At 38.7% G+C, this 18,207-nt stretch overlaps 1 protein-coding gene across 2 annotated transcripts; it reads left to right on the top strand.

The window, feature by feature from the left end:
• Positions 1 to 545: 545 nt before the first annotated feature.
• Positions 546 to 13,617, top strand: LOC131601904 (beta-galactosidase 8-like). Of its 2 annotated transcripts, XM_058873836.1 has the most exons (17): positions 546 to 834; positions 1,049 to 1,144; positions 1,255 to 1,367; positions 1,460 to 1,619; positions 1,694 to 1,837; positions 2,061 to 2,149; positions 2,238 to 2,343; positions 2,506 to 2,593; positions 2,676 to 2,794; positions 2,907 to 3,065; positions 3,163 to 3,365; positions 3,438 to 3,532; positions 3,608 to 3,717; positions 3,815 to 3,928; positions 4,011 to 4,112; positions 4,194 to 4,405; positions 12,969 to 13,617. In XM_058873836.1, exons 1-17 carry the CDS (start codon positions 670 to 672, stop codon positions 12,970 to 12,972), a joined length of 2,079 nt encoding a protein of 692 aa, XP_058729819.1. In that variant the 5' UTR covers positions 546 to 669; the 3' UTR covers positions 12,973 to 13,617. The 2 variants fall into 2 exon arrangements, with proteins under 2 accessions (XP_058729819.1, XP_058729818.1); XM_058873835.1 differs by lacking the exon at positions 12,969 to 13,617 and having other exon boundaries at positions 4,194 to 5,576.
• Positions 13,618 to 18,207: the final 4,590 nt, after the last annotated feature.

Raw genomic sequence — 18,207 nt, 5'->3', positions numbered from 1 at the left:
AACTGAATAAAATAACTTGTTTAAAACAGTCAATTTCACTACGGCACCCCGTTAATAAAATCCATTACATAGCCTACTAAAATGAGACAAAACAGTGGCAGGGTAGGCAAGAATCATAGGAAGAAGACCCCACCAGATCTGACCGTCGACCATGACACTGACCATTTTTTTCATTTGCATATTTTAGATGTACTCATAAGAATTTGTGTAACTATAGTATATGTTTCAATCATAATAATACACTATCATTATACATTTTAAACTATTTTTGTATGAATATTCTTATCTTTTTTCACAAAGCAGTTAGACAACAACCTCTTACACTTACAAGCATGTGATAGAAAAGACAACACAAAGTGAACAATAATTCCAACTAGCCAGCCATTCTTGTGCGAGATATTCTTTTGTACTATTAAAGCAACTCTATTTCTAGAAATTTTTATTTTATTTTTGTTTTTAGAAAACACCACATTTTATATTTCTATTTTGTTTTTTTCTTGTGAACTGTATTCCAAACCCGAGGTCATTTTTATTGCATTATTTACTTGAAGATAAGTGTGTCTTAAAAACTAGAACTTGGGCCTTTGAATACAAGAACATAGGTGAAATCATTCTTCATTAGCTTGTGTTGGTTTAAAGTATGTTCCTAAACTAAACCCAAAAAAGATAATGAGATTGACACAGGTTGTGTTGGTTTTGCTTTGGTTTCTTGGTGTTTATGCTCCTGCTTGTTTTTGTGCCAATGTTACCTATGATCATAGAGCATTGGTTATTGATGGCAAACGAAGGGTCCTCATTTCTGGTTCCGTTCATTATCCTCGTAGCACTCCACAGGTCTCTTTATCTTTATGTTTGTGTATATACATACACCTATGTAGCACAGATGCATTGTGTCTGAAATGTTTACATTTAGTCAGTTCAATTTTTTTCCAAACTAGTATCGGTATGCTAGTGACGTGTCTGGTGTCTGTGCTTGTAAATATGCACTATTTAATCAATTTGTGTTTGATGTTTGAACTTAACAATGGTAGAATTGTTGTGATTGTAGATGTGGCCGGACCTTATTCAGAAATCCAAAGATGGAGGAATTGATGTCATTGAGACTTATGTTTTCTGGAACTTACACGAACCCGTTCGAGGCCAGGTTCTGTTCTTTTTCATTATCTTTTCACTCTCATATTGTTCTTCTGTCTTTTACATTGCATTTTGTGAGTTTTCAAAATTAATGATGGATTACATATTTTGGCTTGGCAGTATAATTTTGAAGGTAGGGGGGATTTGGTTGGATTTGTGAAGGCAGTTGCAACAGCAGGTCTATATGTTCATCTCCGGATCGGTCCTTACGCGTGTGCGGAATGGAATTATGGGTAAAATCGGTCTTTTCAATGTATCATTTTTAAGGAGAGTTTCATATTAGTATCTAATCCTTGGCTTTAATTTCTTTTTGATTCTTAAACAGTGGCTTCCCTCTTTGGTTGCATTTTATTCCGGGGATTAAGTTCAGAACTGATAATGAACCATTCAAGGCAGAAATGAAGCGGTTTACTGCGAAGATTGTGGACTTGATGAAGCGAGAGAAGCTCTATGCATCACAAGGAGGACCAATCATTTTATCTCAGGTTTCATTCTCTTTAAATCATACTAATTTTTCTTTTTTTCGGGGAAATTATGGCTTAGTTATTTGTTATGCCAGATTGAAAATGAGTATGGAAACGTTGATATACACTATGGTCCTGCTGGTAAATCTTACATCAATTGGGCAGCATCAATAGCTACATCTCTTGATACAGGTGTTCCCTGGGTTATGTGCCAGCAAGTAAACGCGCCTGATCCAATTGTATGTTTTCTCCTTTTAGCTATCCACAGTTTTATGCAGTTTATGTTTTATGTGATTTTGTGAAAAAATAAGGTCGCTCGGTGCTTATCACACGGTTTCGTTTTGCTGGATTATCTACCTTCACAAAACTCTAACAAGAAAGGGATTAAGACATGCAACTGATGTCTACAATCTTCCAACTTGATTGTTAAGTTCTGTACTATTCTATCTTAAATGCTCACAGATTAACGCGTGCAATGGATTTTACTGTGATCAATTCACGCCAAACTCAGACAAGAAACCGAAAACTTGGACTGAGAATTATAGTGGATGGTTAGTAGGGACCTTTTCTATTTAAATCATTTATAGTTATTTGAATGGCATACTCAAAATATGATCTAAAAATTCTTTCAAACCACAGGTTTTTTGCATTTGGAGAGGCTGTGCCTTATAGACCTGTGGAAGATCTTGCATTTGCTGTGGCACGCTTTTTTCAGCGTGGTGGAACTTTTCAGAATTACTACATGGTAATGTAACCTCACATGTAGTTAGTGTTGTCAAATAAAGGAGCTATAGCATAGCATAGCGGAATTTGAAAAAATCATTATTGTTACGTAATAATACGCTATTTTCTGCGATAGTAAACCTACTGATACCACAACTTCTCTTGATTGCTTGCTCTGAATCAGTACCATGGAGGGACTAACTTTGGCCGGACAACTGGCGGACCGTTCGTTTCCACTAGTTATGATTATGATGCACCCATTGATGAGTACGGTATGCAATCTTTCGACTATCATACTTATTTTGATGGTATAGAAATGTAGAAAAATATAAAATGTGTTACTTCTTGATGCAGGAATAATTAGACAGCCCAAATGGGGTCATCTTAAAGATTTGCATAAGGCCATAAAGCTTTGTGAAGAAGCATTGATAGCTACTGATCCAACAATTACATCTCCGGGTCCAAATCTAGAGGTAATAAATAAGAGGCCCTTGAAAGTTTTGATCACAGTTTGCTTGTTCAAGGTATAAAATATTCAGCGACGTGATTGGTTTTGTTATATCTCTTTTTATTATTCAATGTCAGACTGCAGTTTACAAGACAGGAGATGTATGTGTCGCCTTCCTTGCTAACATCGGTATGACCGATTCAACGGTAACTTTTAATGGCAATTCATATCATTTGCCTGGATGGTCTGTGAGCATCTTGCCAGATTGCAGAAGTGTTATTCTTAATACTGCAAAGGTATATAGTTGTATTTACTAGACCGAATTTTAAACTTCAATCTATTTCTTGTTCGCAAAGTAAGTATCATAAACTAAAGTTATTTTTTGTACTACAGATTAATTCCATGTCTATGACTTCAAGCTTTGCAACTGAATCTTTAAAAGAAGAGGTTGATTCTTTGGACAGTTCAAGTTCGAGATGGAGTTGGATTAGTGAACCAGTCGGTATTTCAAAGCCTGATGCATTCTCAAAATATGGACTACTTGAACAAATAAACACGACGGCCGATAGAAGTGACTACTTGTGGTACTCATTAAGGTATATGAGTTGCTTTATTTTGACTTGCGCTTCTTCGCCTCGCGTGTTAACCTTTTTCAATTTGTTTTGAAGCATTGTTGTTGAAGATAATGCTGGTGCTCAACCTGTTCTTCACATTAAATCCCTTGGTCATGCCCTTCATGCTTTTATAAACGGAAAACTTGCAGGTAATAAAAGAAAAGATTATAAATAGATACATTATTACTAATATATCGATATGTTATTATCGAGAACTTTTTCAGGTAGTGGAACAGGAAACAAAGGAAAGGCTAAGGTGAAGGTGGACATCCCTATTACACTTGTAGCTGGAAAGAACACAATTGATCTCCTTAGTTTAACAGTGGGATTACAGGTTTATATTTTCTTATAAAGTACATAATTGGTCATCTACGACAACAAAATCATGGTTTTTATTATTTATCGGCTAATGTGGATTTTAAACACCATAGAACTATGGAGCATTTTATGACAGAGTGGGCGCAGGGATCACTGGTCCGGTAATATTGAAAGGTTTAAAAAATGGCAGTACCATCGATCTCTCGTCCCATCGGTGGACATATCAGGTTAGTCTAGGATTAACTTAAGGCCTGCTTTTGTTTCTCCTTTTGAGTTTTGGGGAAATTAATTTCATTTTTCCGTTTTCAGGTTGGACTTCAAGGTGAAGATTTAGGTCTGTCTAGTGGAAGTGTTGGACAGTGGAATTCACAATCCACCTTACCTACAAATCAACCTTTAACTTGGTACAAGGTAATCTTATTAAGAATAGAGTATTTATTAAAATTCTCGAGTTTTTCTTCAGCTAACTAATGATGATATGTGTTATATTAGACGAAATTTGTTGCCCCTTCTGGAAGAAACCCGGTTGCAATTGACTTCACGGGGATGGGAAAAGGCGAAGCTTGGGTGAACGGACAGAGCATTGGGCGATACTGGCCTACATACATCGCTTCAAAATCTGGTTGTACTGACTCATGCAATTATAGAGGATCCTATAATTCATCCAAATGTCTCAAAAACTGTGGAAAACCATCACAGACATTGTAAGTGTTAGATGTAACACCCCATACATAACTGACTAGTATATTATGCATGAAACGTTAAAATTGATATTGAGTACATACAAAAGCTAAGATACAAGATGATCCATATGAATACAACATGGAATCATATTAACAATTACAAAACATGTGTCTTCATGGATCTGCACAGCGGAAAGATGAGATCTGACGAGGTCTCCGAGCCATCACCACTTCGTTGTCTTCATTCCAAACCTGTTACCTGTCAAACGCTACTAAACCGCACCTGAAAAAAAAATAAGTTGATTGGGATGAGATTACTAAATCTCAGTGAGTCCTCCTATCCTATGGGTCCACTCGGTTCTACAGGGTACATGCATCAACAAAACCGAATCCACCATTGATCCGGGGTTTATCCTCGCATCCGGTACAAATACGGAGCAAACACATGATTCGTCCACCATAGGAGTCATCATATCACAAGTATACAAATAGTATAACAACCACGTATGCCATAACCCATACCCGTGTATGGGGAATCCAGAAGTACGTTAATACCGCTAGACTAAGCTACTAACACACCCTCGGTGGGTTCACCCATGCCTATTTGTCAAGAGACTTGCACAAGCACCCTGCAAGAATGATTAAATGGGTTCGCACAAGCCTACATGGCTGCGAGATGACCTTGCCTAAGAGGCGACACCGTCCCATTAACCATCTGTACGCACGTGGTGTTAACAGCAAGTGCAACACGCCGTCTCGACGCATGAGCCCATCCGGGTAGGAACCTAATGATGTAGCCTACATGGCATCACTAGAGATGGTTTACCTGTTATGCGTAGGCTTACTTAGCCGCATAACGCCATCATACCGAGCACGCGAGTGTGTATACAGCAAGTGAGTAAAAAGCCCCGTACGGCACTCACAAGCACACTGCAACGGTAGTTCAGGTATGTGCCTCTGGGATCCATGATCAGGGCAGTCCCACGGACAACTCCAGGACCCACGGTCCGAATCGTAACTTAGTACCGGGTCTACTTCGATTCTAGCATACCACACGCATAACAAGCGTCAATCACACAATACAATCAATACCGATCGTTTAACCAAAACGACGGTGTTAGCAGGATTTTCATGTATAAAACATAATGGCATAACATTCTCAATTATGGATATCACATCACAATAAGCAATAAACTACTATGCCTTGCTTAACATAAGAATTATTATTCAATTGGTAAAGACATAAGTTCCCATGCTAATCCGTTGATTTACTAAGTGGGGCTCCACTATTATTAAATCAATAATTCTGGTTTGGGGACCTATTTAATTAGAAAGTACACGTCGCTAGCTTTCCAACGATATATGGTACGCGCCAAACGGATATACGAAGTGGGAGTTATGAATTTTCGAAATTCTAAAAATTCTGCTCAGCATGCAGAGTAACGGGTTACTTCATTTCAAGTAACCGGTTACTTCAGCCCAGAATCCATTTTTCTCACTTTCGCTCCCAGGTAACCGGTTACCTCATCCAAGTAACCGGTTACTTCACCTGCAGAACCCAAAATTCTGCATTTTAAAGCTTCTAAACCAGTGCCAAACCTATCCAAATAATGCCCAGCTTCACATACAATCCATAAACGAATTCCAACATATTGTAATCACCCAAAGCATACATTATCATCATGGAAACATATTTTATCATTCACTTAAGCATGCAATATGTTCATCTCAATCTAAACCCTTGACATGCATTTTTCCCCAAATCCTACCCAAGTTCTATCTAAAGGACTCACCTTGCTAAAATGGAGGTTGAGATCATGTTCTTTGCTGCCATTGCACTCCCACCATAGACAAAGTTCCACTTCATCTTCATCAAACCCGTATCCACTCTTGTACCACTTTCAGCATCACTGACACAACTTCAAGGTCAGATTTCTCCTTCGAAACAGAAGCTATAAATGCGAACCATAGGTGCAAATCGAAGAGAAATTCGTTAGCTTTCCAATGGGACCGGAATCGTTACGATCGGAGTTACGAGTTGAGAGTTATACCTGTTTTAGTGGAAGCTGTCCATTGTGTACGAAAATGAGTCTTGAAGGTGACATCCATGAGCTTCTCTTCTAAACTCTCTCCACTTTAGTTGTAAAAATCTGACTTAGAAACACTAACCTTCCAAACATGCCCTTATGATCATGCAATAGAGATCAAGGTCCATTATATCCTGCAACTTGTTCATATTTACAACAATGCCATGTAGTCATATTCTAACTATGTCATTAGATTCTAACCATTCCACATGAAACTTTTCCTTAATAATCCTTCTTAGATTAATATAATCCAATATCAATATGCCTTCTAATCATCACTTAACCATTTAAATGATAATTATTGGGTTTAGAGAGTCAGGGTATTACATTCTCCCCCCCTTAAATAGAATTCGTCCTCGAATTCCTTCCGTTCATCACGAAAACCAACCCTTCGTATCTCTCCAATCAGGGGAAAGGATGTTACTCACATTCGTCCTTAGATAATCTCACTACTCTGTCTGAGGATCATTCGGTACGAGGAAACGTAATCTGCCAAAATACTTGCATCCCGCTATACATGATTAGAAACCTTAACCATCAAGTAACACGTCTCTTCAGATACTTCGTCTTGACATACCTAAGAAAAGATTCTTCCAGGGTCCTTGACTTTCACTACTCTGCACTGAATCTCCAAAACTTCAAAAACTCTAATAATCCACTCATGCTGGATATCTGCTATACAAACTCTGTTGTGCTCACTCTTGTCCAACAAACTTACTGATTCACTCAGGCTCCTTGAATTACTTCCCATCCAAGCATTCTTGCCACAATATTCCTTTCTATGACGGCACTCCAAATTATTCTCCACAGAAGTCCATACGATGATGTTAGGCATTAGCCAATTTTCTTGGTCCTAACTTCTGGTTTCCAAGGTGTTAGGATGGTTGTCCCAAGTTTACCTTTACTTATACAACTGATTCTTCTTACTTTAACCCTTACTCCAGTTTAGACATAACAACTGTCACCGCAAACCACGAAGTTGTAACATCTTGCAACTATAGCCTTGACATCTATCAACTTCACACAAGATTCTACTGATGAGAAGTGAAATTCCACAGCTGACCTGTAACCATTGTCCAAGTCTTCCTGCATGATCATAGTGCACAAGGCTTAACCATAAAGAACTTGTGCCAACTGAATGTCCTTACTAGCCTTCAGTATTCCAGCGGTCACGATACTATATCAAACCCTTGTTGCTTACAAGCTCAACTGATGATCTACTAACATTGGACCACATGTCATCCACGAAGTATATTCCCAAGCTGGTTCATTGACAACACCTCATGAGTTTATAGTAATCCTTGAGAGACTGGAATGAACAAAACGTCGCTTCAAAAATTTCCCCTTAGGAAGATACTTTAATCCCAACATAAAATCCTACGAATAGTCCGTTCAGTCTTACCTCAGACTTATCTGATTCTTCCTTGATCCGTTGCGCTACTCTGATTCCAACAAGTCACACACCTTGAAATCCTCGGAGTCACGTTATATCCATAATTCACTTAGTTTCCTTTATTACACAATAATTCCTTATCCACAGTTGTCCAATTACAACACGTTCCAGGTCTCCATATACGTCCATCATCAACTACTACTCGTCAGAGTTGCATACTCTCAAGAATCAAGCTTCTACTTACTCTGCCATTCCCTACAGTTTATCTACCACAACTTAGGTACATATTTCATCCTCAGGACATAGAAACCCAAACACTCACAGACTTAGAGGTTCGTCCTTGTCACTGATTCCCATAGTGTATAACTGCTATGTCTATCATTCCTACAAATCTTGTTGCTCAACCGGTATATCGAATCCTTCACGACATATTGCAGTTCATGATAACTCTAGCAGTTTTACACAACTTCTACCCCAACCGTACACCTTCATTCTCTTAGCGTAGTATCGCCTCTGATAACTCGTGCGACTTACTGATATGACGATCCTCCCATAGCCACACTCCATTCACACAGTCATCTAACGTATGTTCCACCTCTGAATCAGACACTGAACTGCCTTCCTCAGTGGCTGCATCCTTCATTGCAGTGCTTCCAACGGTCTGAGTGTAGCCACAATGCAAGAAATTGCACTTTGCACTTCGAACGTCTCTTTTATAAACTCCTTAGCAGTTCTCAAACCAAAATGTCCATGCCTTACCAAGATTAACACTTCTCCATTCAGAGTATCTAGCAATACTTTACCAGACACATCACACATCGAACTAGTCCAGGACACAATTCGCATATTCCATCACCGGTCGCTAATGGTACATGATAGCCATTCACTATGCTGACCAGGATATCATGGCCGCACATAAGTTCCACTCTAGACACTCATGGAAAAATGCCAACTTAACACTCCACGAAACGAGAACATCCCTAAGGTACAATCAGATACTAACTCATGCGATCACGATCACTCAGAGTCTCCATAAGTATAGTATTGGATCTTGATCCATCACACCATCGCCTGTCTAGTTATTCTTCTACTATCGAGCGTGACGTATGGATCCTCATCCCACATACGTTATGAGAGTCTGGATATGTGTCTCACGAGTGCCAAATCAGAATTCTACCTTAAGCTTCAGATCACCTTTGTCCCACACATGTCAGAAAAAGATGGCTCACGCATCTTTGTGCACGATAGCGATACTGTGGCATTATACCCGTCTGGTAGTACCAACATGGTTGTCTAACTCCGAGGCAATGTATCCAGGTAAACTACCTCAGTGGCGTATAATGACCCACACGAGTATCCTATTATCACAACCGACAAGTGTCTGAACAGGCTTCCAATAGGCTCATCGTTCCTAAAGTCCTTCGAATCACACTCCCCAGGATGCTAAAACCTGAGAGTGCTACACACCAAGGTTACTTACTCGGAAAGCCAAAACGCCAAGCACGAAGATTGAAGTTCAACTTCGGATTACCATGCAGGACGCGTACCCTCTCTTCCCACGCATGCATGAGATTCCAAGGATAATTCAGTCCAGATAGGAATATCATAGTTCCTAACATTCGGCTCAACTGCGATCATCCTACTGATGTTCCAGATAGATCTTAGTTCCTACTCGCCTGAACGCCCAACGCCAAGCGTAGTTCTATGGCTTCACTCAGGGTCAGACAAACAACAACTAACAAGAGCTTAGGTCACTGCATTTCACGCTTCTACATCATTTCATATTCCATCTAGCGTAGTTCTAGAACTTAAATATAAAATGATGAGAATGGAAATGCATGCCCTCTTCCCCGACAAGGTATTCAAGCTTCGCCAATCTTAAGCTACCACACCCATACATTCCACCAACATCTACTAGGTAACTACTCTCGCTTAGGGTACTTCAAGTTGGATCAGGATCTAACACTTCATCCATCCAATTACTGTCCATACCAGCGCAATCAGAGAATGGTCTGACTTCTATGTCCTTACTTCCAAAGGTTATTCTGTCCTATCAGCTCATCAGTCACACCCAACACCGACAGCATCATCAGTACTGAATCCTACTAATTCACAGCTCAACACCTTCGGAGAATCTCCCTTACACGGCTCCTACTCAATCCTATTTGGATTTCCCTTGCTATTACCAAGACTTAGAGAATTTCACTTCGTCCAATCAAAATCCTGGGGGTTTTAGCTGTCTCCATCCACACCTTGACAATTTGGATATTACTACTTTGTGTCAACCGCTCTCCTTAATCCTGACAACTCCAATATTCCTTCTACTTACGTCGTCCGATAAATCCAGATTCCATATACAATCCACCACCCAACTGATCCTTTCTACTTGGGTTCACAACACTACAGGTTTTCGAGTCCTCGTGGCGGCTCTGCCGTAATCCTACTGTCTCACACTCAGTCGATGAGTTGATCAAGTTCAACGACTGAATGAGATATCAGTAAAATCAGGCTAGCAACACACACTTGAGAGGAGGAAAAAGAATTGCTAGTGATGTCTCATGGCTCGGCCGAGAATCGACCTGCTCTGATACCAACTGTAACACCCCATACATAACTGACTAGTATATTATGCATGAAACGTTAAAATTGATATTGAGTACATACAAAAGCTAAGATACAAGATGATCCATATGAATACAACATGGAATCATATTAACAATTACAAAACATGTGTCTTCATGGATCTGCACAGCGGAAAGATGAGATCTGACGAGGTCTCCGAGCCATCACCACTTCGTTGTCTTCATTCCAAACCTGTTACCTGTCAAACGCTACTAAACCGCACCTGAAAAAAAAATAAGTTGATTGGGATGAGATTACTAAATCTCAGTGAGTCCTCCTATCCTATGGGTCCACTCGGTTCTACAGGGTACATGCATCAACAAAACCGAATCCACCATTGATCCGGGGTTTATCCTCGCATCCGGTACAAATACGGAGCAAACACATGATTCGTCCACCATAGGAGTCATCATATCACAAGTATACAAATAGTATAACAACCACGTATGCCATAACCCATACCCGTGTATGGGGAATCCAGAAGTACGTTAATACCGCTAGACTAAGCTACTAACACACCCTCGGTGGGTTCACCCATGCCTATTTGTCAAGAGACTTGCACAAGCACCCTGCAAGAATGATTAAATGGGTTCGCACAAGCCTACATGGCTGCGAGATGACCTTGCCTAAGAGGCGACACCGTCCCATTAACCATCTGTACGCACGTGGTGTTAACAGCAAGTGCAACACGCCGTCTCGACGCATGAGCCCATCCGGGTAGGAACCTAATGATGTAGCCTACATGGCATCACTAGAGATGGTTTACCTGTTATGCGTAGGCTTACTTAGCCGCATAACGCCATCATACCGAGCACGCGAGTGTGTATACAGCAAGTGAGTAAAAAGCCCCGTACGGCACTCACAAGCACACTGCAACGGTAGTTCAGGTATGTGCCTCTGGGATCCATGATCAGGGCAGTCCCACGGACAACTCCAGGACCCACGGTCCGAATCGTAACTTAGTACCGGGTCTACTTCGATTCTAGCATACCACACGCATAACAAGCGTCAATCACACAATACAATCAATACCGATCGTTTAACCAAAACGACGGTGTTAGCAGGATTTTCATGTATAAAACATAATGGCATAACATTCTCAATTATGGATATCACATCACAATAAGCAATAAACTACTATGCCTTGCTTAACATAAGAATTATTATTCAATTGGTAAAGACATAAGTTCCCATGCTAATCCGTTGATTTACTAAGTGGGGCTCCACTATTATTAAATCAATAATTCTGGTTTGGGGACCTATTTAATTAGAAAGTACACGTCGCTAGCTTTCCAACGATATATGGTACGCGCCAAACGGATATACGAAGTGGGAGTTATGAATTTTCGAAATTCTAAAAATTCTGCTCAGCATGCAGAGTAACGGGTTACTTCATTTCAAGTAACCGGTTACTTCAGCCCAGAATCCATTTTTCTCACTTTCGCTCCCAGGTAACCGGTTACCTCATCCAAGTAACCGGTTACTTCACCTGCAGAACCCAAAATTCTGCATTTTAAAGCTTCTAAACCAGTGCCAAACCTATCCAAATAATGCCCAGCTTCACATACAATCCATAAACGAATTCCAACATATTGTAATCACCCAAAGCATACATTATCATCATGGAAACATATTTTATCATTCACTTAAGCATGCAATATGTTCATCTCAATCTAAACCCTTGACATGCATTTTTCCCCAAATCCTACCCAAGTTCTATCTAAAGGACTCACCTTGCTAAAATGGAGGTTGAGATCATGTTCTTTGCTGCCATTGCACTCCCACCATAGACAAAGTTCCACTTCATCTTCATCAAACCCGTATCCACTCTTGTACCACTTTCAGCATCACTGACACAACTTCAAGGTCAGATTTCTCCTTCGAAACAGAAGCTATAAATGCGAACCATAGGTGCAAATCGAAGAGAAATTCGTTAGCTTTCCAATGGGACCGGAATCGTTACGATCGGAGTTACGAGTTGAGAGTTATACCTGTTTTAGTGGAAGCTGTCCATTGTGTACGAAAATGAGTCTTGAAGGTGACATCCATGAGCTTCTCTTCTAAACTCTCTCCACTTTAGTTGTAAAAATCTGACTTAGAAACACTAACCTTCCAAACATGCCCTTATGATCATGCAATAGAGATCAAGGTCCATTATATCCTGCAACTTGTTCATATTTACAACAATGCCATGTAGTCATATTCTAACTATGTCATTAGATTCTAACCATTCCACATGAAACTTTTCCTTAATAATCCTTCTTAGATTAATATAATCCAATATCAATATGCCTTCTAATCATCACTTAACCAATTAAATGATAATTATTGGGTTTAGAGAGTCAGGGTATTACATTAGACATTTTTTCTATATGAATTGCACCTAATTAGCGTCAGTATGATCGCACCTGGAAATTATACATATGTAACTGTTCGAAAAAAGCGGACCATTTAGATACTCATTGAGTCACTGATCCTGCAGATAGCATGTACCGCGATCATGGTTGCAACCAGGCAGCAACATTCTTGTATTGTTTGAGGAAAGCGGAGGCGACCCTAGAAAAATATCATTTGGTACAAAACAGATAGAAAGTGTGTGTTCACATGTATCTGAGTCTCACCCTCCAGCTATAGACACGTGGTATTTGGATACGGAAAGAAAGATTGGTCCTGTAATGTCACTGGAGTGCCCTTATCCTAATCAGGTGATCTCTACTATTAAATTTGCAAGCTTTGGAACTCCTCATGGAACATGCGGAAACTTCAACCACGGACACTGCAGCAGCAATAAGGCTCTACCCATTGTGCAGAAGGCCTGCATTGGATCAAGCAGTTGTAATATTGGAGTATCAATTGATACATTTGGAAATCCATGCAATGGAGTAACCAAGAGTTTAGCTGTTGAAGCTACTTGTACATAGACATGTCACTTCTCTAGCCCGAGTAAGATGGAATTATAGTTGTAAATTAGATGGGAATGTCAATGCAAAACAGTCATTACAATAAAAGAAGATCTGATTTGAAAAGAATGAAGTGATCTCTAGTGCCTATATGTTATGATACTATTTTTACTCTAGACTCATGAGTTTGGTCTAACAATTCAAGAAGCTATTCTCAATTCTTATACATGAGTGAAGGACTAAAAATATATTTAAATTTTATATTTTTTTCATCAAGAAAATGAGATCCGCTTTGGGCAAATTGAAACTCCATTTTTTGTGGCACTGCTATATTTTGTGGGCGTTAGTCTTCTTTGTCAACCCATTTTTATTTTTTAACTCTCTATTCGCATTGTCAGGGCCAGCCCAAACTACTTAGAGGCCCTGTTCTATTTTAATAATAGGCTCGTTATAAAATAAAGTATAAAAAAATTTAAAAAATTATTTAAATTGTAGCATAAGAACTAAAAAAATTAAATAATTGTTTAGAAATATTTCGACAAATACAACTATAATTTTTTTTTAATCTTTTCCATCAATAAAATTTCTTAATTTTTTAGAATTGTTGCTCATTCATACAATCATAAATTTAGTTGAAGACAATGTATATGACAAATTTTAATACTCTAATGTACTAATATATAATTTTGTCAAAAAAAAAATACTAATATATAATTTTTAATATAAAATATTTCTTTAGAAAACACATAAAAAATTTATTAGGAGATGGTATACTAATAAATAAGTTTAACATTTTAAAATAAAATAATAGATTTTGTTTTTGGCACATTTAATTTTTTTTTATGTATATGTATATATTTAAACTTATAAGTTTCAAAACATTGATAATTAAAAAAAATTGATTGATGACTGAATCAAACAATAGCAAACACATTTATAGGAAATCTTCTATTAAAATATGTAATTATTGTCAAATAATAAATAATGAAATATTATTCCTACATCAAAAATTATAAATGTTTAGAGAAAGATTAAATCATGAAATAAGTAACTCACAGGGTAGTTTAAAATTGACTTATGGATTTCATGTGGACAGGATGTAAAAATACTAATTAATTTAAATTTTATTTTAATTCCTAAAAAAAAATATTACAAGCCAATTTTTTTATTTTAACAAAAGTGAGGCCCTTTAATGTATGTGGCCCTGTGCAACAGCACTTGCTTCACTTGCTTTGGGCCGGGCCTGCGCATTGTTTGTGATATTGGGTGTCTAGTTTGTCAACCCATTTTTTCTTCTCTTTTTTACGTGTAATTATGTCAAATCAAGTCAACACTCATGTAGTGTATATACTCTTTATCCGTAATGAGAAAATGGACAGAAAACCAATTATCTGGTATCAAATTTCTAAAAGATCCTAACATAACTCTCCTTAAAAGTTGTTGCCGTTGTGCCTCCTGTAACACCCCTCTAATAACCCGCGGCAATTAAACAATTATTAAATCAGAGTAAGCATGCAAGAGGTGTCACAATTCATAAGTAAAGAAAATCACATTGGTACATGTCATGCATTCACTGAAACGTCTGAAATTATAACTCATTAACCAAAATCATGTTTTGCACAGCGGAATTAATTCATCAAGTCAACATTCATCATTTAATGTATAAGACTTCAAATAACAAAACAAAATAGAGTTATAATCCAAAACTCCAAAACAACGCGTTCCCAGTGTTACAACTACCAGAGCATGACACCGACTCGATAACTAATAACCGACTTATGAGTTAATACTCACCAAGTCGCGCCGCTATCCTCAATCTGAAAATGTCAACAAGTAAGGGTGAGTCTCATCACAGTTAACCAATGTTATTGCATCATAAATAATAACATATCATAGTTATATCATTCACCCAATTGTTTCATATTCAGACAAATCATCGTTCACACATCCACCGATAAACAGACAAGTCGTCATATAACATATATCATCATATTAAAACAAGTCATGCACATGTATGAAACTGACACTATGCATGTGGTACCAACATCACCAGTGGAAATCATCCACCGACCGATCTACCATCATCCAGATACGGCCCTGCCAGCACAGATTCCACACAATGGGAATCTTGCCCTTCACTGTATCCTCTCATCATTAAGATACAGCCCTCATCAAATGACTATGAATGCATGCAAACATATATATAACATACTTTCATCATTACCATTCTATGAGTAGCATCATCTATACTCATTTCATCATCATCATCATCATTACTAAGCATGTTCATATATACAGTAACATCATTCAATACAATCAATCATCAGTAAACCACAGAATCACATCACAGGGTTTACACAGTCTCAAACAGCATACAAAATAGGCCTACAGATCGAAAGTTACGCATCATTGAACTTTCCAGAAAAATCACAAAACAGAAATTTCACATACAGAAGCCATACGCGTATCATCAAGTCCATACGCGTCCATACGCGTATCACCATCCCTCATACGCGTATCATACGCATTTCCTCTGAGTCAAAAATGGCCTAAAAACAACTTCATATGCGTATGAGCCTTGCCATACACGTATCATCAGATCAACTTCCTCTTTTAAAAATTCCATACGCGTATGAGCATCCTCATACGCTCTCATATGCAATTCACCAGCACAAGGTACTTTGGGACAGGGCAGCTGCGTATCATACGCGTATAGCCCTTGGGGAATGTCCCTCATACGCGTATGACCTCATCCCATACGCGTATGGCACTGTTTCATACGCGAAACACCAGAAAAATTTGTCCAGAACCTGCAACTTCGTAACAGTCCAAAACCCATTCGTTTTTACTCATACCAGTCCACGATTTTGAGTCTAAAAACCAGAAAATTCACATCTAAACAGCATACGAATTCATCCACAACCACAGTATATGATTCCATAAATCAATTTCATTCATCATACCCTAAATCTATCAGTTATTAGGGATTAACAGTCCAAATTTCAATGATGAACACAAATAACAATTCAGAATATAGAATCAATGGATCCAACCATACTCCTAATCCATACTATCACCTATAATACGATAAAAGAGATTAAACGGAGAGTCTCCCCTTACCTCGGATAAAAGTCTTGGTTCTTGGTCTCTCCCTCTACAGTTCTCCGTCACGTTCCTCGTTCTAACTTCTGTTCTTTCACGTTCTTTCTTCCCAATTCCCAATTATTTTATGAAAAATAATAATATTGAGATTAGTGAAAGTTTTACTAAACCACACCCCCATCTTTACTATTTCCTCATATGGCCCAAATGCCATAAACCATTATTTATTCATTATTTTCACAAAATCCCTATAATTCTAATTATTAATTCAATATTCCAATTAAATTAATATTAAAATTATACGGGTGTTACAACTCTCCCCCACTAAAAGAGTTTTCGTCCTCGAAAACATACCTCAGGTAAAAAGTTCTGGATAAGAGTCTTTCATCTGACTCTCTAGCTCCCAAGTAACATTTCCTTCAGCTGGCCCTCCCCAAACTACTCAAACTAAAGCTATTTCCTTCCCACGCAATTGCTTCAGTCTTCGATCCTCAATCCTTACAGGTAAAGTCTCAATTGTCAAATTGTCTTTCACCTGTACATCATCTACTTGGATCACATGGGACGGATCTGAAATGTATTTCCTCAACTGAGACACATGAAACACATCATGCAAGTTTGCAAGCGTCGGTGGTAAAGCGACACGATATGCCACTTCTCCCACTCTTTCAGAAATCTGGAACGGTCCAATAAAACGCGGAGTCAACTTCTTTGACTTCAATGCCCGACCAATACCTGTCATAGGAGTAACTCTCATAAACACATGGTCTCCCTCTTGAAACTCAAGTGTTTTCCTCCTCTTGTCATGATAACTCTTCTGACGACTCTGAGAAGCTTTCATCTTCTCCTGAATCATCTTAATCTTCTCCGTGGTCTGTTGTACAATTTCTGGACCAATCATAGCACTCTCACCAGATTCGTACCAACACAACGGCGTCCTACACCTCATACCATACAAAGCCTCAAACGGAGCCATACCGATACTCGAATGATAACTGTTGTTGTAGGTAAACTCAATCAAAGGCAGATAACTATCCCAAGTGCCTCCTTTTTCTAACACACAAGCACGCAACAAATCCTCTAGCGACTGAATCGTCCTCTCAGTCTGTCCATCCGTCTGCGGATGATAAGCAGAACTCAATCTCAGCTTAGTACCCAAAGCTTTCTGCAAACCTTCCCAGAATTTAGACGTAAACCTCGGATCTCTGTCTGACACGATACTTGAAGGAATACCATGTAGACTAACTATCTTCTCAATATACAACTGAGCTAGCTTCTCCATCGGATAATCCATTCTCACTGGTATAAAATGTGCAGACTTCGTCAACCTGTCCACCACGACCCAGATAGCTTCACAATTTCTGACAGTTCTCGGCAAACCCGAAACAAAATCCATCGATATGCTATCCCACTTCCACTCAGGAATAAGCATCGGTTGCATAAACCCAGATGGCTTCTGATGCTCAATCTTTGACTTCTGGCAAGTCAAACAAGAATACACAAACTCAGCAACTTCCTTCTTCATTCCAGGCCACCAAAACAACTTTTTCAAATCATGGTACATCTTGGTAGCACTAGGATGAATGCTCAATCCACTACGGTGTCCTTCTTCCAAAATACGCTTCCGGAGTTCATCAATATCAGGAACACAAACTCGGTCACCAAACCTCAGTATACCATTCTCGTCGACTCTGAATTCACCACTCTTGCCTTGATTGA

This window comes from Vicia villosa, linkage group LG5 (assembly GCF_029867415.1).
Source record: "Vicia villosa cultivar HV-30 ecotype Madison, WI linkage group LG5, Vvil1.0, whole genome shotgun sequence".
Lineage (NCBI taxonomy): Eukaryota > Viridiplantae > Streptophyta > Magnoliopsida > Fabales > Fabaceae > Vicia > Vicia villosa.
Note: the sequence above shows the minus strand (reverse complement) of the source record. Positions and strands in the feature narration are given on the sequence as shown.

What these genes read in the sequence shown, in the direction of transcription:
- LOC131601904 (XM_058873836.1), top strand. Translation starts at nt 670, where the DNA reads ATGAGATTGACACAGGTTGTGTTGGTTTTGCTTTGGTTTCTTGGTGTT. An exon ending in TAAACGCGCCTGATCCAATT is followed by an intron (nt 1,838 to 2,060) that starts GTATGTTTTCTC and finishes AAATGCTCACAG; the next exon opens with ATTAACGCGTGCAATGGATT. An exon ending in CTCCGGGTCCAAATCTAGAG is followed by an intron (nt 2,795 to 2,906) that starts GTAATAAATAAG and finishes ATTCAATGTCAG; the next exon opens with ACTGCAGTTTACAAGACAGG.